Raw genomic sequence first — 26,032 nt, 5'->3', positions numbered from 1 at the left:
AGAAAGGAAACATTGTTTGGGGAGGAGTAAATTTGAAAATGAAGAGGAGAATGTGGAGAAAGAAAGCAGGTCTTCTGGCTTAAACAAATCATAGAGGTTGATGGGGATGGAGGCAAGAGCTAAGAGAATTGAAGGGCAGGTATTTGAAGAAGGGAAGTTGGAACAGGATTTTAAGGGTAATTGCAATAGGAAACTGAATCCAGGACTCAGGTCATTGGCAATGGTTAGGAATAAAGGGAAATGTGAGGAGAGGCAGGATGAACTAGAAATGGTGAGTAAAAGGATACAAAAAATAGCATGAAAGTTCTTTGTATATCCAGGAAGGAAAACAGATTAAGAGATGGAAGATGGGTGCACAGTCAGAAGAGGAGAAAAGCACGGAAAGGAAGTGATATGTGCTAGTGCAGCATTGGGGAACAGAAAACAGAAGGCAGAGTTTAATATAAATGAAGGAGAACAGTTAAGCCACTAAATGATGGCTTAGCACAGGGAAAGCCTCTGTGCAGTATGGGAGAATCTTGTGAAGAGAGTAGAACCAGTTGTGGGGGTGTTTGTGATCTGCATATGCTGTGGGAGAGGAAAAGCTGACAAATGGAAATAAATGGATGTATGGTGGGGATAGCTAGGAGAAGACAAAGACAAGAATATGAATGGGAACGGTGTGAGAGAGCATGGGAATACACTAATTAGATAAAGGTAGCATTGAGAACAATTATCAAATTTGTATCACCTGCAAAATTGCTGAGAGTACACTCTGTCCTGTCATTACTAAAGATATTAAACAGTATTGGCCCCAGTATTGTCCTGGTTTGAGTGAGTGGCGGGGTTTTTTGATAGCAGGGGACGAGGCTGCATTGGTGGCCCCCTGTGAGAAGCTTCTCAAAGCTCCCCCGGCTCCAAGTTAGACCCACCTTTGCGCCAAGGCCGGGCCAATTATCTGTGCCTCTGTAATAACATATTTAAGAAGGGGAACATGAGAGGAGTTGTGAGGAGAAGTTGTGAGAAAGTCTGTGCAGACACTGGGGTCAGTGGAAGGAAGGAGGAGAAGGGGAGGAGGTGTGCCAAAGAAGACACTCCCCTGTAACCCATGGTGAGATTGCAGGGCTGCCCACCACCACCCCCCCCATGCCCTGCCCCCTGCACCACTGGGTGCATGGAGGTAGAGATACTGGGAGCAAAGCTGAGCCCAGGAAGAAGGGAGGGATGGGGGAAGGTCTTTTCAAGATGTGATAATGCTTCTCGCAGGCCTACTCTGACTGTTAGATGTTGTTGTTGTTGCTAGTGTCTTAGTGTATTAAATTTTATGTTCTTTTTCTTCTTCCCCTAATGATTCTGGTGTTTGCCTGTACCTTAAAGGATGACATAATCCGCCCCGTCCTTATCTCTGGCCTCTCTATCTTATTCCTGGGCCTTTTTCTTTCCTCCTTCCCAGTGCTGGGGGGGAAGGGGGGAGTGAGTGGCTGTGTGGTACTCATTTGCCCTCTGAGCTCAAACCACAACAAGTATAAACCCTTAGGATACACAACGAGTGACTGGAACATCATCAGTGACTGTCTCACATTTTCATGAAAAGTACTGTAGGACAAATCACTTAAACTGAATTTCACTATTGATCATTAACTGCATGTTCCTCGTTTACTGATTGCTTACACTGGAATACTTGGCACCGTACAAATATTGAATGTTCAAACAGTAACAGATAACAGCTGCAGTACACACAGTATTTTATGCTGAAAAATCAGGCTGTATGTCTCAGACTGGGCTTCCCAAATTCACCAGTCATTTTAGCTGTAAGAATGGTAATGTATTGGCTGTAATATATTAGCTTTGGTGAGTCAATAATTTTATACACTGCAGTATGTGGATGTTATTCAGAAAATAAATCTCTATACAAGAAAAAACAAATATCAGTTCGATGAACGTGGCATACATACCCTACTCACAGAATGATACAGCATTTCTGTGTGACTGAGGTTTGTACTATAAAGCCTGTGTTCAAAGCAAATGAATTACACAGAGACAACTTAACTTCTGAACTTTTGCCACTGCAGATTTGATCTCTTTTTACCACAAATGTGTGAATGTGTGGAAGGTAGAGGATTGCACAAGAAAAGTATCCCATGGCCTGGTGACATACTATAGTAAACTGAATAGATTAAAATTATGGGGTCTGGTGGTAGCATTATAAAATCTGAAAAGAGATCAAGAAGAGATTTATTCTACCAGTTTTCTCACATTCTGTATGAGATGCAGCTCTAGAGTCCTACAAGTATGTATTCACTCATATCTTCTGAAAATGGATGCTAGAAAGCTATCGAGCTCTGCTAGGGATTGCATGCTTTTTCTACCAAGTGCACTGAGTAACTTGCTTACCGCATACTGTAATAAACAATTTCTTCACATCAGCCCATTTTTCCTCTGTTGCAGCCCTTTGGAGGTAACTGTATCAGCAGAGGTATAATTCTTCTCCCTGAATTCATAACCAGTTTCTCTCCTAGGGCATTAGATAATGACTAAATATGATCTCATGGATGGTGGAATTGCTATAAGAGTACTTAAGCAGAATAACAGATCTCTCTCTTCCAAATAGAAAAACCTATCTGCCTTTTGCCACCCATTTTTGGCTGCCTTGCATCTCTCTTTACAGGTTCACGAAGGGTTCTTGATGTTCACTGCTTATTTCAAAATATATTTAAGTATTATCATCATGTTCATGTGTTGTCCTTCGTGTATTTCAAATAAAAACAAAAATCATGTTTGTGCAGTTGTTTGCAAATTTCCTTTTAACATGTTTCAGAAATTTAGTTTACTATAATTAATGAAATTTGTCATAATTTCTCAAAGTTTTCCCTTAGAGATATTCCTCTTGACAATAAATGCTATTAGGAATATTGCCAAAATTTTTAATCTTTCTGGTTTCAGACTTTTAAAACTGTTCACTGATATTTATCAGTCTTCTGAAAAATTTAATTATTTGCATATATACTAAAATTGGAATTATGGTAAATAAAACATTGATGGAATATTTATTTTGCTACTGTAGCAAATTAGCCATATATGGTTATTGATGTGATTTTTAAAGTTGTTAAACAGTATTTTAACTGTTGTTTATGTACTGTAAAAAAAGATCTGAATTCCACAATATTTTATTCTACTTTTCACATTCCACGTTTGTTCATGTTGTTGTATTCTTATGTCATCGTATAATTAGGTAACTTCAGAAGTAAAGAGTGCTTGACTTTTTTCATCATCATCAAAAGCAAGAACTAGAAACTGGGACTGATGCAATAATGAGCTATGTTGGTAGTTTCTCAGGTGAAACACCTAGCATATAAAACCCTTGTTATTAAAAAAACCCCTATGTTCATTTTGTTTCATACTTATTTTTAGAAATTTATTCCTAAACACATGAGTAAATGATTGCTTCTGTATTGTAGGTTGTTACCTACCTGGCGGGTTGCGGCCTGCAGAGTTGTCCAGTACTGCTGGCTAAAGGCTATCCAGACATTGGATGGAATCCAATAGAGGGTGAACGTTACCTGTCATTCTTAAGATTTGCAGTTTTTGTTAACAGTAAGTGTAATTTCTTGGCATCCAAGTTCCATTAAAAGGTTTCCTTAAAATTACTTTTCTAACCATAAATATGTGTTAATGGATGAAGAGAGGTTAACGCATACTGTTCTCATTACAGATACAAGATTATTGGTATATTCTGCTTATTGTAGTTTTTTGAACCTTCATAATCAGTTGAATTTTTTCCTTACTCTTTTTGCAACTTGCATAATTTAATAGAGTAGCAAATGATATTAGGAATTCTTTCAGTAAGTAAACTGTGGTATTTGCATATACCATATATACTGGTTATACACACAACCAGTCAGCACTGATGATTAGACCTTTTTTGGCCACTATACCACTGGGAGATTTAGAGGTTTGTAATTAGGCCATTTTACATTACAAAAAGCAAATTTCCAGTAGGTCACATATGTACATAGTTCTGAGGGTTCAGTGTCTGTAAAGCACCCTGACTGTGTACCTTAAATCTGATGTCTTAAAAAAAGAAAAAAATCTTCTCCTTTGATAACTATCTTATACTTGCTTCTGTGGCCAATTTCCTTTCGAAATTTATGATTATGCAATATGGATTCAAACAGCCCCTCACAATTTTTAAGGGGGTTTTGTATTTGTGTCCTCAAAAGATGCTTGAAACATACAAAGGTTCAGGAGCATCTGGGAACTGTAGTTGGATGGTCTGTGTGTTTTGATGATAGTTTGTATATCTGTAGAGAGGTGAATTTTTTTGAGACTAGTTTTTACTTAATTCATTATTTTAAAAATCTTCACTTAGAAGATTTTAACCAAATGAAACTAAAATTGTTGACTTTAAGATTTAAAATCTTGCTTTTTCCCTCCAGTATGAAAATAAGGTGAATGAAAAGGAGAAAGAAAGAAAGAAAGAATAAAAGAACCCTACTGACTGTGGAAAGTCAGTAATTAGGGTACAGAATCACAGAATCATTTAGGTTGGAAAAGACCCTTAAGATTATGAAGTCCAACCATAAACCTAACACTGCCAAGTCCAACACTAAACTGTGCCCTAAGCACCACATCTACATGTCTTTTAAATACCTCCAGGGATGGTGATTCAACCACTTCCCTGGGCAGCCTGTTCCAATGCTTGACAACCCTTTTGGTGAAGAAATTTTTCCTAATATTCAATCTAAAACTTCTGTGTTCATGACAGTGTTTTAAGTGGGAAAAATACAAGACTGACATGTTTAGAGTGTTTAGCTGCTCCTTCTAGAGCCAGTCAGTCCCAGTTATCTCACCTACCATTGTCTTCTGTTGACTCTGTCCTTCTGGTAGCACCATTGCTGCTCTTGGCTAAACCACAGTTTCTAATCCTACTTTTTTAGTGGCTGCTAAAGCTGCAACATTCAGTTTAATATCAACTTGCTACTTGCATTTCTGTACTGGTTTAGTATTGTAGCTTGCATGTAAAATATAGGTGCCAATGATCCAAGCTACTGACATCACTAGTTCAGAGGCTGTGAACTGTATTTTTCTGTTATATTTTATATTACTGTTTCCTTCCTACATGTCCCATTAATTTCATATTTTCATACAGATTATCAGTATTCTTATAAGGTGGCGACTGTGCATTTTAAAACAGTTGCATTTAACCATCAGGTAAGCATTTGACCCAATTATTCCTATCATTCTTCCATATGCCACTAACTGCAGTCCACGAAGCAGTTAGTTACATACAGAGTTCATTTATATGAAGGTTCCTTTTCCTAATGGCTTTTATTCAGCAAGCTTCTAGATCACCACCTGTGTGCCTGTACTGGATTTATACAATAGTTAAACCCACTCTTCTTCCTTTTCAAATATACATACATTTTTCCACACAAAGCTGTTATAAGTGGGTTGTTTCAGGCAAGCCATGACCTTCACAACTGATTTTAATGTGATTTTTGTATATAGAAAAAGTGAACTATTCCATTTCAGGCTTTAAATAACAAGCAGAAGATTTAAAGAATATTTTAAAATGCAGTAGAAAGAATCAGGAGATTTTACTGTAGGCATATTTAACCTAAAATACAGTTTGTTATTCTTTAGTCATATTGAGAAGATAAGACTCTGAGATGAGTTTTCCACTGATGAAGTTCTAAAGACATAATGTTAAGCAACATTCCTTGCTTCAGTTGGTCCATTAAAAATCAAGTAACTCCCATCCCAGACAGACCTAGTACAGGGTGTGAAGTTCATTTTCTTCATAGCAACCCGTATGGTGGTGTACTTTTCATTTCTGCCCCTTTCCCCTCCTTCCCTGGCCCCACTGAGTAGGTTCAGGGTGGGCAAGAGGTTGGGAGGGGACACAGCTGGGACAGCTGATCCAGACTAACCAAAGGGATACTCCATACCATGATGTTGTGCTCAGCAGTAAAAACTCAGGGAAAGGAGGAGGAAGAGGGGGATGTTCGTGGTTATGGTGCTTGTCTTCCCAACCAACTATTATGTGTGCTGAGACCCTGCTTTCTAGGAACTGGCTAAACATCTGCCTGGGAAGCAGTGAATGAATTTATCTTTTTGCTTTGCTTGCATGCATAGCTTTTGCTTTCTCTACTAGACAGTCATTATCTTGATCCATGAGTCGTCACACCTTCCTTCTATTTTCTCCCTGTTCTGCAGGAGAGGGGAGAGGGAGAGGTTGGGGCAGTTGGCTGGAGCCAAAACTTCCTTCCCACCCTCCCCACTAGCAGGCTTCTTGCTTCTTGGGACTATTAATCTGTATACCAGAGAGAGTAGTCTTTGCCATAAAAAGCAAATTAACCTTCTGAAGTGAACCTTTCTAGATTGAGTGTAGTAAAACTTTTGCAAGACAAGTCTGCACTCGCTTTTAAACCTTGGTATGTTTTTGATAAAGCACATCTAAGCTGCCAACTTGATACATTTTTTTTTTCTTTAAAAAATAAGGATGAGGATTTGTTTTATATTTTGTAGAAGTTAGGGGAAAATGTGGTTGTCTTCTGACTTAAAGATACCTTTCAGGAGAAAGTATGTATAGTTGGTTTTGGTCCTCAGGTGAAAGTGTTGAGGAAAATGCAAGTGTTGTTGTCAAGCTCCTTATTCGACGGCCAGAGTGCTTTGGACCAGACCTTAGGGGAGAAGGAGGAAATGGTTTGCTGGCAGCTATGCAGGAAGCTATCAGGATCTCAGAGAATCCTACTCGTGACCTTCCTTCCCAGGCATATAAAAGAGAAGGGTAAGTAAATGTGAATGCTCCTTTGGCAAATGATGATTTAATAGCTGGTTTAATCATGCTTGCAGTATTTTGGTAAAAGGCCCTGTTGTGTAAGGCATTATACAAACATAGAGCATTAGAGATTTGCACCCACAAGCAGTTGTCATACGGAATTCATAAAGCATGAGCTAGGTAACAGTGGAGTAAGAGCTATAGAAAAGAAGCCTGAAGGAGAAGGCTGTTGTGGAATAAAGCAAAGGTAAAGTGAAAGAGGAAGATGAAAGGCTAATGTGAAGTCAGTTATCACTGTTCAATTGTATGTTTACTCTAGGGATAAAAACCTTGTAAATCCGGAGCCAGAGGAAATTAGTATATCTGATTAATAATCTCTGGATCATGGATCTCGCTCCAGAGGGGTGCTATAAACTTACATTAGTGTCGCAGATGAAAGTATTAACACGGTGATGGTTTAGCAGGAAATCTAGATTTATTAATAACTAACAGCATTTATTATTACAAAATAATTCAGAAATGTTGAAAGAAAAGCGACTTATTTACAGATTCTAAAATGACAAGATTCACACTAACTTACTTAACGGTACCTTAATTTATACATATATACATGCGCATACACAAAACGTACAAGCACACACACAGAGACAAAAGTATTTGGATCCAGTAAAATGAACACAAAACGTAAAAACACACACAGAAACAAAAGTATTTGGATCCAGTAGAATGAAGTACGTACCCACACAACAGAGAAAGAACGGGTGAAAGAGAAGCTAGCTCAAAGGAGAAAATTTCCCCCTCGAGTTTAGAGTAAATACTCACAATGCCTTGGCATTCCTCAACCGGCAATAATTGAGACTCGAGTGGGTGGACTTTGCCCTGGTTTTCCATCAGCTCTGGCAGCAGATGACACCTTAAGGGTTTTGGTACCTGAGAGGCATCCCAGCTCAGGGGAGATGCTGGTCACAGGCCCGCTGTGATCCAGGAGAGCTCAAAGGGTCACCCTTGTGGTCGCCATTTATAGGGTCCAAGATAATTGACTTTTGTCAGATACCTTCTGGCGCCTTCCAGCGGTTGCACAAGAACTTGATGAATGTGCAACTCTGTTATTGTTCCCATTTGACCATATCCCAGGCACAGGTGTGCCAGGCCCTTAGGAGATGATGGGCTGTTTTAACTGTTTCAGAGCAATTGGGAGGGGCAGGAGCCAGGCTCATTAAGGAGGCGCCTTAACGTTTGCAGTCCTTATCTCCACAGATTGGTGTATAGCTCGGGGGATGTGGATGGAATCACAGCTAGCACCAAGCAGCCCAACAAGGAGGGGCGGGGAGGGGTAAGAATTGCACCACCACAATTAGCAAAAATGATCACTGGTATTGTTTACCTTTTAGTGAAGAGGAGGAGGAGGAAGAGGAGATTGTACACATGGGCAATGCAATCATGTCATTTTACTCAGCTCTTATAGATTTACTTGGACGCTGTGCACCAGAAATGCATGTAAGTTCATTTTGTCACTTGTTCAGAAAATGTAGGAGATTTGTAACAGAACTGTACATGTCTGTCTAAACTGTTCTTTATTCAAAGACTGCTTCTCTTCAGAAGGTGGACTTTATTGCATTTCTCGCTGTATCTAGACAGATGTGTTCCCTGCAAGCTGTTTATAAAGCAGCATGGTCTTTTGATTCTTTATGTTTTTTTATTTATCTAAAATTTTGAGAATTTTTATATGAAATGGAATCTTTATGGAATCAAAGCAAAGGTGAACTACTAGTGTTGCACATTTATACTTCCAATTAAATTTTGAAACGGGCCCTTTACTGTTCTCTAGAAAGCCATAAAAATCACTTCCATAAGGTATGTGATACAGAGCTGCTTTTGTGTGCACTGATGAAATATGGTATCTATACCATATGAATACATGGAAAAATATGTAAAATAACTGTTTTGACTATACTGCCTGTAACAGCCACATGCAATACTTAGTTTTAGTTAAATTGACATTTGTTTGTCAGTATTTTAAGATTCTTTAGTAGTGTAAATCCAGCTGAAAATGCAGTATCTATCTCAGTACAACAAGAAGCAAGAAATTTGTATTGTAGCCTCCTTACTATTACCAAAGCCATTAACTTTATTAGCTGTAAAGTTGTATGTAGCTGTCTGTTGCCTGAGATAGTAGTTTCATGTTAGGAAAATTACTAGAAGAGGTTTTCGGACACACAAGTTGTGAACACCTAATTTCTGCTAGAAGGTTAAAGGAACTGGTCACCTCATTGTTAATGCATTTTGAAATTTTTACTGCATAGAAATAATAAAAAAATGCATAGATACATCATACAGGTTTGCATTTGCTCATAGTATAGAGGCAAACTCAAAATCTGGCACTGTAGATTCTGTAAGTAACATGAGTCTTTCAGAAATATTCAGTTTCATCACTTTATCTGATTGGCATAGGAATCTTATCCATGTGGGGTTGTTTCATGTCATTGGGAATATATAATATTGTGAAATTATTGATAAAATATCAAAACTATTACTCAAAAGTAAGATCTGCTGAAAATCGCAACTCCATTAGAGTGCTGGGATAAATTGAATTTCTGTGCATTTTTTCCCTGTGTTTGAAAAAAGTCATATTAATATCAGTATTTTGAGGAAACTTTTCTTATGTCACTCATTTCTAAATTTCTTAATTGATAAACTTTTTCTAACAGCTTATTCAAAGTGGAAAAGGGGAAGCTATTCGAATCAGATCAATCCTTAGATCTCTAGTGCCAACTGAAGATTTGGTTGGGATTATAAGTATACCACTAAAGCTGTCAACAGTTAACAAAGGTAATTTCAATACTTTTATTCAACCAGTTCATCTATTTGTAAAAATCTTCTGTCACATAAGCCTCCAGGTGTAAAATAGAGTAGTTTTGTTAGAGTTGAGTACAAGCAGAGAACTGTTCTTCAGATTTTAATTAGATATCTGTCAATTAGAGCTGCTCCAGTAGAACAGATACTGACTCCTGTGGGGCAGAGAATGTAAGAACATAAGAAATACTTTACAGGGTCTCACTAATGGGCTGTCTATCCCAGCACTTTGTCTCCAGCAGTGGCTGTAGAGATGCTATCTTTTTAGGTAGAATGTGTAAGCTTGGACTCAGTCCCTTTGTACTTCCACGTCATCCAGTCATTTGTTCCGAAAGATTAAAGGGTACCTCCCTGTCCATTAATATCCATTTCTGGACCTGGAGTCCAAGAATGCATCTAATCCCTTTGGAATAATGTCAGTACCCACAAAATCCTGTGGCAATAAGTTCCAGAACTCCACTATTTGCAAAGCATTTTAAGCTTATCTTTTTTTTTAGAAAAAAACAAACTTATACTCTACTAATTTTAATTAACACCCTTGAATAGTAGTATTTGGGGATTTGGTGTATAGCAGTTCTTCATTCACCTTGTCAGCTCTATTAATCATTTTCTAAATCTCAGTTATATCCTTTCTCAGTCCTCATTTTGCCAAACTGAAGAATCTCAATAGTCTCTCAGCGTAACTGCTCCATTGCCTGAATTAGTTTAGTTGCCCTTCTGTGTACCTTCACTATCTCTATTCTGCAGTCCTGAGATATGAAAAACAGCTGTGGGATGTTCACTAGGTGTGAAGGTCGTGCTGATAACGTGGGCACACAATAGCTTGGTTTATGTATTAATTTTCTATTTTATATAGCAGCAAAATGATGCCCCCTCTCATATTCTGAATACCCCTTTCTGATTTTGCCCAATATCTTGACTTACTTGGTCTGCTGCTACATTTCTGCTGATGGTTTCACAGAATTTCAGTGATGACCTCAAGATCTCTTTGTAATGTCATTTCCAAGCTCAACATCATGTAGGCATGTCTTATTTTTCTGCAGATGCATTAACTTAGAGTCTTCTTCATTGAAGTGCAGCTACCTCTACTTTGCCCACTCAGTTTTGTTAATGATTTAACCCTACAAAAGAATTTAGTGTTCTATACAGACTTGCAGGCTCCTTTGTTTGCCTCCTTCTCCAGGTCACTGATGACTCAGTATAGAGTCCTCTTTGTCCTTGCTTGCTTAAAATGCTACATGTGCACATTCCTTTTTAATCATCTTTCCTGTTTCTTGGAATTCTGCTGTTTATTTCTTCCCTGGCCTTTTCAGAGGAGGTGAAAACCAGACATACTCACTTTGGGATTGTCCTGATCTGAAGAAGGTGCTCCTCCACACCTTTTCCCCAATTTCTAGGTCCACTCTGACCTCTAACATTTAATCCTAGAAGCCTGATTTCTTTTTTATTAAATGCAGGCTATTTCTGTACTTGCTCATCTTGTCCCAAAAGAATTCTCCCTTTTATAACATATCTTAACTAAATCCCTCTCCTCTACACCACTATCTCACCCATTCTTTGACACTCAAGATCTCTGCCTGCCTCCCACAAGGTCTTCCCATAAGGTATAGACAAGTTATCATGGAATCCTCTTACACATCATGAAGCCACCCAGCTTACTGCCTAATACAGCAAATCTCCCGATTCCACTGCCTGCTTCTTCATATCCTTGGAGGCCGTGTCTACCACAGGAGAATCCTATGTGCAATGGAACATACTGACATAGCGTGGAGAAGTGGGTCTTCTCTTAAGAGATTAGATCCTTCCTTCCCAGGTAGATACACTCCTTCCCCAAGACTTATGTCCTCCTCTACCTCAAGAGTTGTCACTGTGGAGTTGAGGCTATGCTGCTATGTTGCTGTAGGACCTATCTGTTTCTCTTACTACTCTGATTCATCCATTCTCACCTCTGGGGAATGAGACTACTCTCTGAAGACCCAAACATTATGTACTGTGTGTACACATAGAGAACTGGAACCCAGGGTATGGCAAGGACCTGCTGCGCTCTCTGCATCAAACTGCATAGCTCCCTATCTATACCTGGATGCCTACCTGTCATTGAGGTTGAAATTGAGTTTTTGTCAGTGGAACTAACAGCCTTCTTAACACAACCTGTTAAAGGGAAGTCAGTGAAGACTCGAGTTTTCACCCTCTTCACTCTGGAACTCAAAAATATTTCAAAATCAGAGTTCAGAGTGCAGAGGTGATGCACTCTGTGTGTTCTTCCTTGTTATGCGACTGTTGATTCTTTCCTAGAAGCAGTCAATGTGGTTATCCACATTTATTTTTCACAAAATAATAACTTCCAAGATAACCATACAAACTGAAATTTTCTATGAAGCATAAACTCAACAGAGGGTGAGGTTTTTATGGCATATGATCTCCATTTTTGCTATTAATGTCTCCATGTTCCATGGGCTATAAACTACCAGTCTGTCATTTTCTTCTAGGGCAAAATAACTTTATCCTCCTTCTCCTTCTTCTGTTGTCCTTTCTGTTTCACAAGAATTGTCTATTCCCCTTTATAGTCAAAGATGGTTTATCTGATACACAGTTAACTTCAGTGTTATTGTTGTCTTCCCCTTGAATTCTATATTCTTTCTAGTCTAGTTTACATGAGACAAAAATTAAAATTCTTAACCTTCTTTGACTTCACAATTACTATGTACTTTTAATATTTGCAGTAATATTTATCTTTAATTTTACTATATAAGCATTCTCCATAATACTAATGAAACAAGTAGAATACTTTACCATTCATTCTTAAGCTTTCATTTAAGAGTAAAAGATTAATAAATTGCACAATAATAGGGTTTTTGAAATAATAAAAGCTTAGTATTCTTTTTCAGCTTACAAGAAAACTGAACAAGAATATAATTTTCATTGAACATGTGGTTTTACACATTAAATGTAATTACAGTGTCTTTCATTGTCTTGGTGTTTCTTGTTTTACCAGTTATCTACTATTAAAAATTGCATTATATATTTGTGTAGATGGCACAGTAAATGAGCCAGACATGTCTGCAAATTTCTGTCCTGATCATAAAGCACCCATGGTACTCTTCTTGGACCGTGTCTACGGTATTAAGGATCAAAGCTTCCTTCTTCACCTACTGGAAGTTGGATTTTTACCAGATTTAAGAGCCTCTGCCTCTTTGGATACAGTAAGTATTCCACTATGGAGTTTAGGTGCAGTGGCTGAATATAGTGGCTCTGTAAGTGTAAGGAACAGAATTTCAAGTCAAACCAGCTTTTTTTTTTTTTTTTTTTTTTTTTGCAAAAAGGTACTGTAGGCTCACTGTAAGCACAAATAGTAATAGTTCAGTTACTATTAATTTATAGTGTTTAAGTCTGATCATAGGCATTCAGTACTACCTTATGAAGCAACACTAATGTAGTTCAAAAACTTTTAATTATGCAATATGTCCATTGGATATACTGTAATAGGCTTAATGGTTACTTTTATTTCATGTGTGCTTTTGAGAAGTACATTGAAAATTCATATATGTGAACATATAAAGAAGTCAAGTGAGATGAAAAGTGATACTTAATGCTTTGTGTTTTGCTGACCTGTTTAAAGAAAGCAGCTGCATATTCTTTTTTTGCTCCTATTGGTTCAGAGTGTAGTAAAGCAAGAGATAGGGGATGTCTTGGATTTTCTCAAGTTAAAAAAATAGCTTTTGTCCTCATGTGTATACTGAGAATATCATGTTAGCACCCAGCCACTAAGGGGACTTAAGGAGTATTTCATTATTATGTTTTATAGACTTTATATTCAGTAACCTTTATTCTATATGATACTAACAATCATTTACTGCTTCATACAGGTTTCTCTAAGTACCACAGAGGCAGCTCTCGCACTAAATAGATATATTTGCTCAGCTGTGTTTCCATTACTTAAAAGATGTGCTCCCCTCTTTTCTGGAACAGAGCATCATGCCTCTCTGGTTGACTCCATGCTTCACACAATATATAGGTTATCCAAGGGACGTTCCCTTACAAAAGCACAAAGAGACACTATTGAAGAATGCCTGCTTGCTATTTGCCAGTATGTATGATACCTGCGTACAAATTGATTTCTTTTGTGTAGTATATGTATTTTAATAATTTCTTTCTGTATAATGTGGAACTAAGATCATTTTATTCTTGCATGAAATAAATGACCAGAGTGTATGATAAGATTTTTCTAAAGAGAAAATAGATTTGATTTTTCTGTTACGGATACTGCATTATACAAGCTGTCATGTTGATATGATCTTTATGGTGATACAGGATAAATTCTGATTATTTGTAAAAACAAAATCCCAGTAATTATCAAAAATGTTCTGGCAAGTCTGATAGTGAGTGTGTGTTGAGGATTTAAGGAATAGATGTGCTTGTATTTCTGATTGTGGTTTGAAGAACGTTGGCTATAGTTTAAAAAAAAAAAAAAAAAAAAAAAAAAAAAGAAAAACTCCCCTCACTCTCCAAATCCTAAAACTGAAGTGAGCACTGAAGTTGTATCAGGAATTGAAATGTAGATTTGCCAACTGAATCATAATTCTTGATCTTTGTCATAAACTGTAGTGCTATTTGTGCAGTGGACTGTGAAATTAGTAATGCAGTATGAATTTTCAGTTTGTGCATAGCACTGAACCTCTGCCAAAAAGAGGATATAGTAGAAATGGAAAAGATTCAGAAAAGCCTAACAAGAAGAATCAACATAAGAAATAATTTCGCTCCTTTTGAACAGCTTAGTAGACCAGGAATCTTCAGCCTGAAAAAGTGACGACTGAGGAGGATACCTGAAAGGCGCATTTTTACATTGATTTTGAGTTTGTAGATCACTGAAATTAAATAGCTAGCAAAGAAATGCTGGGTAATTTATTCAGTCTTCCACTTGAGATTTATTTCTTATAAGAATAATCATAATGTATTTCCCAGATTAGTTTCAGTTAAGAGTGTTTTTTTGCTTTTTAGTGTCATATCAGTAACCATTCTATTAGGATAGTATTCTGTTTCTCTTGCTTAGATTGTACCCTCTATGTATTCTGAAAAAATCCAGTACCCTTCCCTCTGCTGTCATATGGCACAATCATACACATTGTCTAATCACTGAAGACAGTCCAGAAGCAGCATGTTTTTCTGTGCTATATCTTTCTATATGTAGATGAAGCATAGTGAGATTCCTTAAGCATCTACCACTGGTTTCTCAAAATACTTTTAGTGAGTGATTTGAATTCCAGTATGCACATTGTTTTCAATTTTTATTTCATTTTCACTGGACTGTATGAATTTTACTAAGAAGTTCTAATTTGTTTTTTTTTTTAAAATTACAGCCACTTACGTCCCTCTATGTTACAACAGCTGTTGAGAAGGCTAGTTTTTGATGTGCCCCTACTCAATGAATATTGTAAAATGCCTCTCAAGGTAAATGCTTTACTTTCTGTACGTGCATTCAGCATACAACTTACTTCATAATAATTTGTCATTATCATGTTTTTAAAAACAAAATGGGGCAGGGTGAAGCAATGCGAAATGACTTCTGAATTGAAAATATTACAGTTTTATAAAGTTTTTTGCACTGAATATAATGATTAAATGTTTTGTGAAATCTTGCCTAATGCAGACAGTATATAATAAGTTGATTGTGCGATTTTGTTCAGTGAACTGTTGACTTTTTCAGTGTTTCAACAGAAGAGTATTTGAAAGTATTAAATTAAATGTTAGCATTACCTTGGTATTTCTTCTTCTGCTATATGAACTATAATAACTCTTAGTAGGACGTATAGTCAGGAATAAATTTTGAGTGAAGTCTACAGAGAACAGGATACAGGGAACAGAATTCACCTTTTATTTTTGAGCAATCTTTAACTGAAATCTTATCCATCATCTTGTTCTATAAATAATTACAATTGTGAGATGATAAATAACTTTTATTTAGAATTTTTCTGTCAGGTTTTCTTTCTGTTCCAGTTGGGATAAAAGGGCCTGATCTTAGGTCTGCAGGTCTTTCTATGGCAGAATTGAAATTCTGTCAAGCTCTAAAGCAGAGCTGCCAGATTCACAGCCCTTTTCTGGAGCATCAGTAATTTTGGAGCAAAAGTGTGGCTAAGAGGGAGTGTTTGACTTGGGTTTTTTATTATTATTTTCCCTTCCTGAACAAAATTTCAGGAAAAATTAAAATAGCAAGATTCTAGTCTGATGCTAAAAGAATTTTACAATTTCCCATGGGATAGGAATTTTTAGTTCTAAAGAAGAAATCAGTAGAAATTTCAAAATATATGGAAAACACACTAATAATCATATACACTAGCTCTTTAACTGGTATGTTACAGATTGTTCTTTCCATAGGTTTTTCCAGAGATGAGCAGGCACAGCTAAAAGGGTGTACTGCAGGTGTCTTTTGCAATGTTTTGAATAGTACTGAGGCCATCAACTACAAACGACAGAAGTAAAATAAATTTGAATTTGTAAAACTTTTTACCAGAATCTATCATGTCCTCTTTTATACTCATTTTCTCTATTTTTATCCTGTGAGCTAATCTGTACTCAAACAGTGACAGTCCTGAAATTTTGCAATTTTGCCACTCACTGTCATCACTGAGAATCCCACAGCAGCAGTTGGGGTTAATACAGGCTTTATACTTTCACAGCATGGGCTCTGCTGCTCTTCCAAAAAGAGAAAGAAAAAGAAAAAAAAAAAAGACCTTTTTTATGAGCCTTTAGAAATGAAGAAACAGAAATAAATACTAATACCCATGTAACTGTTTAAACAGATACTGGCAGTTCAGACTTTGCTAACCAGTATGTTGTTATGTGCGTTTTTATTTTCTTGAAAATCTAGCTTCTGACAAATCACTATGAGCAGTGCTGGAAATATTATTGTCTGCCTTCAGGAATGGGAAGCTATGGAATTGCAGCAGAAGAAGAATTACATTTAACTGAAAAACTTTTCTGGGGAATATTTGATTCCTTGTCTCATAAGGTAATGACTGTAATTCGCATTACAGTACAGAGGATGACCGTAAAAGCATTACAATGATAATTTGCTGTGCCAAGTGCAGAGTTCCTGTTTTAACAATTCTTTCACCTAATATGGGAGATATGGCAAGGAATGCTTTTAATGAAGTAACTTCCTAATGAAAAATTGAATGCTGAATCTTGAATCATCTCTGCAAACTAATGAAATGTTAAATCTTTATCTTGATATACCCATATAACCTTACACTAGTAATGAAGCAGATTGCTTGCTGCACTAACAAGTCAGTGTTGTCTCCTCTCCTACCTTAGCACTACTTAACTTTTAAAAATACTTATTACTGACATAAAATTAATTTTAAGAAATGCATATGCTTGTCAAATTGTTGCTGTATGCACAGTAAATTTACATTGTCTTTTCTCAAACATACAGTTGTATTTTTTTAGTTTTCTGGTTATTGCCCAGCTTAAGAAATATGATACAACATTCTTAGAAATAAATATTTTTCCATTTTCCTGTTCCAAAGTGTGATCTTGGGATATTTTCACTTACTCATTTTTTCTCAGTGTAAGAAAAAGTAACGTTTCTGATAGGAGAAATGCATTACTGAGTAAATACTTTTTGTATTTGATTGGGCTCAAAAATCAGATTCTCACTATGGGACAATAACACATTTTTTTGTTGCATCTCACTGAATTTATGTTCCAGTTCTAATTGCTTCTCTAGACATTCAGATTTATAGTATGGAAGTGAACATGGTCTCTGGCATTATTTTAAAATGGCTTTTAAACCTTATTTGTATTTGATTTTAGTGACGTTTACCTCTCTCTTACTGCTCTCACATGTGCCGAGCGTTAGGAGGGCCTGACACAATGAAATGTTTCGTTAGTGCATCTTAGCTTTGTACAGATAAATGAAGATGATGTTTCTGCCAATATTGGTGGACCTCTGTAATAGCACTTTTTTCTGTAAATTGTTGTTAGTCCAATGAAAGGAAAATTGTGTAAATCTGCTGAGCTACAGTATTATCCATTGTTCTGTTTTGTACTGAGATATTTACAGGTTTGATATTTTCATGGCTTCCAGCTGTTTAGTGGAAGCAATTTACCCTGTGATCTTCTTTTGTTTGTGTCATACACACTAAAGAACACTGCAACAAAACTAGAGGAAGTTAAAGCCTCAAAATTTTAGGCATTCTGCTTGCTGTGATATAAACATATAATTTTATCAGCAAGTATTTTCAATGGACCTTAAAACTGTTCTTCAGCATTTTCTTGGCACAAAGTGGTCATTCAGATTTATAGAAGCATATAGTCTTTCAATTTCTAATAATGAGGCAAGCGAAATATTTTTTCCTATAAATGCCTGATCAGTGCCTGTGTCATAACATTAAAAAGATGCCTGTGCTATTTGAGTAAAACTCTATTGAATAATTGTAATAGCATCACACTCTTACACTGTAATGTTCGTAAGTAGGTCTTAAAGCCTTTTAAAGCTATATAATTGTGGCCATTTTACAGATGGGGAATCTGAAAGATAGAGTGGTGATTTTTTTTTTTTTTTTTTTTTTTCTTCCCTAAGCGTACTAAGAATGTTGTTTGAGAGCTGGAAGGAGAACCTTGGCCTACAGTGATCTACTGCTACTTCCTCTAGCACATGTTTTTTATAATCTAGTGTATAACAATTGACCTTGAATATGTTTCATGGCAAGTTACAAAGGATAGATTCTTCAAATGTAATTGCACCAAATATTTTTATATATCAAATACTTCTATGTTCTCTCCAGAGCTAAAATGACTATTTAGAAGAGCAAATGTGTTAGTTCACCTATTAGCAGGACAACTTTGAAAAATAATGAACTGACTTTGCTACAGTAAAACACAATTTCCTTTAACGAGCATGATTTAAACTGATTAGGGGAAAAGAGAGAGAAATGACAATGACTTCTGCAGTTAAGATAGGAATTAGTCCTTTTAGAACTAAGACAATATGTTATAGATGATCGTAATTCTATAACTAGGCAAACAACCCTTGACCATTCCTATGTAAGCCTTAATGGCCCAAAGAAAGCTTAAGAGTCATACTTGTATATACTTATACAAGTGTCAGCATACTCTTATTTTAATTTGAGTAGTCTTAAAAATTTATCAAGTTGATATTAAGAAAAATAGATGTCATGTAGCAATAATTTTGCTCTATGCTTAATTTTTAAATGTGCTTTACTGTTTGTTTGCATCTTCTAATATTTGTACATATGGCTGCTTGGTTTTCACTAACATTTTGCATGTTTTTCTATTGGATTTTCCCAACCAGTTCCTATCTCTCCTGCAGAAGTATGATCCAGAGCTCTTTCGAATGGCTTTGCCTTGTCTAAGTGCTATAGCTGGTGCCTTGCCCCCTGATTATTTAGATACACGAATTAGGTCGACTTTGGAAAAACAGACTTCGGTGGATCCAGAAGGAAATTTTGATCCCAAACCTGTCAGCACAGCAAAGTGAGTCTCATAAATCTTAGTGATTTGTTTTCCTTAAATATTTTTATACTATTCCTTATTAACATCTTTTTCTCCTATGTACAGAGAGTTGGCTTGTGACTGGCTTTTTAATGACATTAGTAGCTTTCAGAAGTAGTGTAGGGATTTTTGCCTCCTCCTGCCAAATACTTCACTGCAACATATCCTGTTTACCAGATATAAAATGTATTCTACTTAGAACTGTACATATGTTAAATATGTCTACATTATATCTGCAGAGCACATAGAAAATTCTATACTTATTATTACCATATTGCCTGATAGTTCAAATCTTTGGAATATATACATCTGTAATGCATTTGATACTGTCATTATTTAGAGTGTGCTTATGACAAATGGTACAAGATCAAAATCAGGTGATTCAACTGGCCTATTGCCCGATTTTTATAAAGTCTTCACTTAGTTTTAAGAATTGATCTGTAGCAACCTGATACGGCAAAATAAGCAGATAATATGTGATGATTTAATAGGATCTTGGTCTGCCTAGTAATCTTGTGCTTTTAAAATACAGATTTCTAATACTTACACATTCAAGAACTGAGGATCACTAGTTGATTCTTGCGATTACGCATCATTACGCAATGCGAAAACATCCATACTAATATTATCCTGTATAAAGAATCACCAGGAAAAATACCTGTAAGGCTATGGTGAAGCAGGTTTTTTTTTCTTGTCACTTCAGTTGCTAATAAGTGCAACTGTTATGTATTTGAAGATTGCCTGTAAATGCCATTATAGCTCTGCTTTGTTTTGTGTCATTTCTTCTAAATAAAATGGAATTGCAAAGCCAGATGTCTCACATTCATCTGGAGGTGAAGCATTTCTATTAGTGCGATATTATACTGACTCTTTTTTCATAAATCAGACTGAAGTAACTTATGATTGAATGACCGTACTCCCCTTTGTTTACAGCCTTGTACTTCCTGAAAAGTTGGAGTATATTGTCAGCAAGTATGCTGAACATTCCCACGATAAATGGGCCTTTGATAAGGTAGGAATTATTTTAAGACTGGCAACTGTCAGAAAAGGACTAGTAAATAATACCTGGGATGAATATTGAAAGAAAAACGGGACAGTTTAACTGATAGGCCCTTGTTTGCAGTGCATTAATGTCTGCATATTTCTTTAGGGATATGTGGAAGAAACCTTTTGCTTAAGAAAATGCATTGAAATTTGTCACTTTGGAAAAGTGGCCCGAATTTATTAGGACAAAAAGTTGAGGGGAATGAAAAGGGGGCAGTTGGTTTGCTTTAGTTTTTGTTTTCTTTTTTTCTTTTTAAGTAATAATATATAGATCTTAGCTTCATTTTGCCTGGTGATGATGTTTTTTTGACTGGGAGTCAGAGATTCAATTTTACTGCAGCAGCTCTGTGATCCAAGAGAGTACCTGGGAAGCCTAATGTCCTTGTTTTTTATTTCAGAAAACATAGTTATAGCTTTTCTTTCTTTTTAGCTTTAAGACGACTGTTATGCAGGGATTTCCTCCATATTTTTCTAAGAGCTCAGTCACTGTGTTGTGTTTCTGTTTCACTACTTCAAAATACCTATGACAACATATACTAATTGATTTTTTTATATCTTAATGTTACAGTGAAACATTTAATAAAGGCCTTTTTAGTGTTACATTTTGCAAATAGATTTTAATGTTAATAAATATAACTTTTAGAGTTAAACTTGAGCAAAATTAAGTTTGTTGGAGTTGTTGCAGTTTTTGATAACCATGTTGGAAGTGTTTGGATATGAGTAACTCATTCAACCCAAATAGGAATTTTAAACCTCTTTCATTCAAGGAAAAAAATAGAGGTGAGGTTAAGTAATTTATTATAGCAATTATTAACAAATTAATAGCAAATTTGTAGAACAGTTATCTAGAAATAACAGTTTTGTCGTTGTGTGGGGTTATGTATGCAAATTTATAGAGAAAGGTATACATATATATGGATATGTAAATACACACATTAGTCTCAAACCATAAATTTCAGTTAATAATATTGTTTAAGGTAAAGGATTAATTAAAGTTACATTCTTTAGTGCTTGATCTGTTAACTTTGTGCTGCTGACTTTAGCCTCGCAGAGAATAGAGACACTTCTTTAACCTTAGCCAGTACCATCTTAATGCATGAGTCTGTTTGAAAGGAGCCAGTGTATATTGGGCTCAGAACTGGTTGCATGAGACCTACTACTCATAGATGGCATCTAATCTGTCTGGGCCATGTTTTCTTCTGATGTATTCACAAATGGATGCCTGCTCTTTTAACGGAAATTTCTGCGGCACTGAGTAGTTATTGGAGTAGATTAGCAGTTCAATATGACAAATTAAACTGGCCAATTTGCTGTTACTCATCTATGTTGTTGTCATGTTATTTCACTATATTTATTTTTTTCAGACTAATAGTGGATGGAAATATGGTGTTTCACTTGATGAAAATATGAAGACTCACCCATTGATAAGACCTTTCAAAACCTTAACTGAAAAGGTAATAGAGGAAATTTCAGCTGCATTAATACAAAGTAGATTCATTTGTGTACTTTTGAAAACCTATTTCAAATATATGCTATAATAGGAAGAGAGACAAACTGGAATTCTTACAGTTAAGAACAGCAACATCTGTATGCTGAAGTGGTTGTTTAGTTAATCTTACACAGAGTCTTATATAATTGCTTCCCTTAGGCAGTCTCCATAGGCCTGGGCCAATTTCTATTAAAAGTATCAATAGCACAGGGTTTTCAGGCCTTCATGGATGAGGAATGACTGGCAGCAGCTCCTGGGTTTTAGATGAAAGTGTAATTTAACATATCTGAAGGCAATTTTGTCTTCAAGAAGGATGGTAGAAAAATTTAAAGAAAGCGTAGGAGATGCTTCAGTTGAAAATGGGGAAAAACATAAACTTTTTTGAATGCACTTTTTTAACTTTAATTTCTTGACTTGGCATGAATGTTTTCTAGTTGTCAGAACAGTTAACTGAATTTGAATTCTGTTACATATTTTTGCAATGATTCATTGGGTGACTCAAGTCAATTACATTTGTTCCTCTTTACCACAATTTTCCTGCTCAGAAAATGGAGATGACAAAAATCAAGAGGGATTCAAAAGGTTTAATTTCCAAAGGTTTGTAAATTGCTTTGAAATCTTTGGAGAAGAGCTGATGAATTGTAGGTTGAGTTGTTATTAAAGCAGTTCAAAGAGAATTTTCTGAATTGTTTCAGATTAGAACTTTTGAACCTAAAAATCAGGTCTTTCCATAAAAAAATGTCATGTTAAGTAACTGTCATAAAAATTCTTATGTATGGTAAGAACCGAAATACTTTTATTAGGTTAATTTAAGAAATCTTAATATGACATATTCAGAATTTTCTTTGCCACAACTTTTCAGATTTTTCTATAACACCTTTACTTTTCAAAGGAGTATTGGAATACAGGCTGTTACCTAATTTTTTATTGATGGCTGTATTTATATGAAGAGGTGTATAGATCAGTAATGTACTGTATCTGTGAATGGATATAAATATAGGAAGACTTAAAAAAGGTCTCGTGTGCTGATGAATTTAAATGTATATACTTGCCTAACTATTTTCATAGCACTTGTGGTGCCATCAATTTTTTATTATTTGGGCTGGAGGAATCAATGAATAAGTTTCAAGATACAAACTACATTATTGCTCCAGAGCTCACTTGAGTGCTGTTAGTTTGTACACATATCCCAGCAATAAAGGCCACTAAGTATAAAACAACAAAAAAAGTAAGTATTTTAAAGCTTCTTTTTCATGTAGAAAGAACTATATCATGTCTTCAGATATAATATACAAATTTTGTTTATTTTTGTGGCATGTGACAGTTTATAAAGGAGGACATAATATTTTCACTGAGTTTTTTCTACTTGCTAAATACAGAGACATTTTACATTATTTTCTTCAAAGGAAAAGGAAATTTATCGTTGGCCTGCCAGAGAATCACTGAAAACCATGTTGGCCATGGGATGGAGCCTAGAAAGGACCAAGGAAGGAGGAGAAGCAATAATACATCAGCGTGAAAATGAAAAGCTCCGCAGCATATCTCAGTCTAGCCAGGTAAGGTGGAATTGCTTAAATTTAGAAAGCAAGAACCTTGTTTCTTAATTTACTAAGAAATTATACAAAATTATGTTAATTTTATATTCTTTTTAACGAAAAGAAACTTAATGTTAAGAGTTCTGATATTGGAACTCATGTCACTATAATAAAAACTGTGCAGTAACACTAAAAAGGGGATTGCAAAAAGACAGCTTTTAAGGTGATAAGTCTGTCAGAGACCATATCTATTCATTTTCTCAGAAGGCCTGAGAAGAGTTTTCATATAGTCATTCAAAGAATACATGGCTGAGTATTTAAAGCCTTTTATTATATGATAAGTAAATCTAGTAATATTTTTTTTGTCAAACGGAAGAGTCTGAAATGGGCTTTTGTCAAGATTATAATTATGACTGACAAATATGATTGTGTGTTTAATACATTTTTTAAATCTACAGGCAAAATTTGAGGGTAATTATATAGTACCTAGCATTCTGATCTGTGATATAGACTATTTTTTTCATTTGTAGGTTTTTTCGTATGTTGAAACTGCTGCTCATAATGTCTGTGTCTTGGAGAGGGAAAAACTGTTTAAAACGATGACATGTGTTGGGAAATTTTTATTGTACCCCTTGAGGTGAATTAAACATGCATTTGTGCTTAAATATAGTGAGATTTAATGAGCAATGCATGGGGCAGAGTCCTACCACCATAAGCAGTTCTTCAAGGAGTGTGCAAAGATGTGTCATGAGCTGATTCCTTATGTACCAGTACTGATCCTGTGAGCATCAGCATCAGGTGTCTTAAGCCTGTGTTGGGTTCATCCCCCAGCACCAAAAATGGCCCCTGAGGACTCTGTTACAAGGCAGTACTTCAGCATTTTTTTATCTCTTCAGCAAACTTCACTTCCTTACAGAGAGTACTTCTGTCTCTGGCATCTCTTCTTCTAGGCAGTTGAACCTGTTCTGCAGTTAGGTCTTCTTGCTCAAGAAGATGTGTGATAAAGACATGACTGAGTAGAGAATTTCAGCACATGTTTAACTTCAGCACATGATTGAAATCACTGATTTATATGTGACCATTCATATTTAACATGTGCCTAATAGGTTTGTTGCACTGGAGCTTTCACACTTGAAACATTTAAAGACTGCATAAATAAATGACACTCGTCCTTTTTCTTCATCTGTGAATTCTGAAACAATAACCTATTTTAACTTCTTGTTATGATGTCTTGTCTTTAATATATGGTTGATTCAGGCTGTTGCCACACTGTTCTGTCATGTTTTGAAGTTGCATCTTGTATGCCTGACTGGTCTTCTCTCTTAAGCTTAAAAGCATAGTTTTTAGCAGCTTGACATCTGTTGCAAATAGAAAGATCTAAGTATCTGCAGCAACCTTCTTATTTCCACATCAGTAGATGTATTCTGTTAACCATCCCGTGTGTCTTCAGCACACTGCAAAACAAAAGGTGAACACAGTTTCTACAAGAAAATTCAAAAATGTGAATGGTCTTACTCTAATCAGATCAACAACAGAGAGGTTGTAGTTGAATATTTGATTGTTTTATCTGAAAATAATTCTCTTTTTTTCCTGCAGGGAAATGGATATAGCCCGGCACCACTTGATCTCTCTAATGTGGTGCTTTCTAGGGAGCTTCAGGTTTGTATTTATGTTTTGCATATGTTGAAAAGAATTAGTATATTTGGGTTTTTATTATTAATGAGTTGAATTTTGTCAGCTTTTATGAGTGTATTTGTCACTCTGGTTGTGATATGCTGTTGTAGAATGGTGCACACCATACTATTTACATATTTAAAGAAGAGATTTCTACTGTTTATCCCCACTGGTGCTTTCTGAGTTCCTAGAAAAAGTTATCATGAAGCTAGGGTAAACAGCATGTGATGTGTATCCTGTGCTGACTTCAAAGAACAGCTGCATGTAAAAATGACACTTAACTGTGATGTTTCTTTACCACAAGAGTGTATACTTAAGAATGTAGAATTAGGTAGCATTACAGAATTTTTAATTGTCACCATTTAATTTTGCCTCTTGTTTTTTCTGATGGTAATGTAGGGAATGGTTGAGGTAATGGCAGAAAACTACCATAATATATGGGCCAAAAAGAAGAAAATGGAGTTGGAAAGCAAAGGTAAGCCAGAATCCTGTAAACCACACAAAAAAAGACAAGGAAAATGAAGGGGAAGAAACAGTCTGAAAGAAGACAGTGTAAGACAATCAAAATTGAGTAGTTCCTTTTTGTACCAACAAAATAAATTTACAGTAGAAAAACTTACAATTCTTTCAACTTACTAAAGGTGGAGGTAGTCATCCTTTATTGGTACCTTATGACACATTGACAGCCAAGGAGAAATCACGGGACCGTGAAAAGGCACAAGAGCTGTTTAAATTTCTTCAAGTCAATGGTATAATCATATCTCGGTAAGTTGCACATTTTTTGAAGATACTTACATTCATTGCACAAACCATGATGATTGTCTTATCTCACTGCAGTCTTTTGGTTATTAACATAATTACCATTTGGCATATCTTCTGTAAATCAGAGTCCTTGTTTTTATGTTCAGAATGACCCTTCTTAAACAGTGTAGACAGGTACCATTTTTAATAAGTATATGATCATAGTAAATACAAAAGGCAATAGTAGTGTAATTAAAAAAGCAGGTGATTTGAAACTTTTAAATCAACAGCCAGCAGTGTCAGTAAGGATCATGGGAAAATAAATCTGAGGTCTGATACTGAAACACATCTATGTAAAAGTGCTTTTTAATCCAATTTTTAAGAAAAATGTTGGTTTCTGTGAAGCACTAAGACAAAGTGTCT

At 35.8% G+C, this 26,032-nt stretch overlaps 1 protein-coding gene across 1 annotated transcript in view; it reads left to right on the top strand.

Moving 5' to 3' along the window:
* Positions 1-26,032, top strand: part of RYR3 (ryanodine receptor 3) — a 254,312-nt gene that overhangs the window by 150,073 nt on the left and 78,207 nt on the right. Inside the window, exons 43-57 of the mRNA XM_074824480.1 lie at positions 3,438-3,573; positions 6,589-6,769; positions 8,152-8,257; positions 9,469-9,589; positions 12,647-12,816; positions 13,480-13,700; positions 14,971-15,061; positions 16,479-16,619; positions 18,945-19,108; positions 20,060-20,138; positions 21,535-21,624; positions 23,066-23,215; positions 24,791-24,853; positions 25,268-25,343; positions 25,510-25,633. Of these exons, the coding sequence (XP_074680581.1) occupies positions 3,438-3,573; positions 6,589-6,769; positions 8,152-8,257; positions 9,469-9,589; positions 12,647-12,816; positions 13,480-13,700; positions 14,971-15,061; positions 16,479-16,619; positions 18,945-19,108; positions 20,060-20,138; positions 21,535-21,624; positions 23,066-23,215; positions 24,791-24,853; positions 25,268-25,343; positions 25,510-25,633 (1,913 nt within the window). The remainder of the gene's footprint in view (positions 1-3,437; positions 3,574-6,588; positions 6,770-8,151; positions 8,258-9,468; positions 9,590-12,646; positions 12,817-13,479; positions 13,701-14,970; positions 15,062-16,478; positions 16,620-18,944; positions 19,109-20,059; positions 20,139-21,534; positions 21,625-23,065; positions 23,216-24,790; positions 24,854-25,267; positions 25,344-25,509; positions 25,634-26,032) is intronic.

Source organism: Strix aluco, chromosome 4, assembly GCF_031877795.1.
Source record: "Strix aluco isolate bStrAlu1 chromosome 4, bStrAlu1.hap1, whole genome shotgun sequence".
Lineage (NCBI taxonomy): Eukaryota > Metazoa > Chordata > Aves > Strigiformes > Strigidae > Strix > Strix aluco.
Note: the sequence above shows the minus strand (reverse complement) of the source record. Positions and strands in the feature narration are given on the sequence as shown.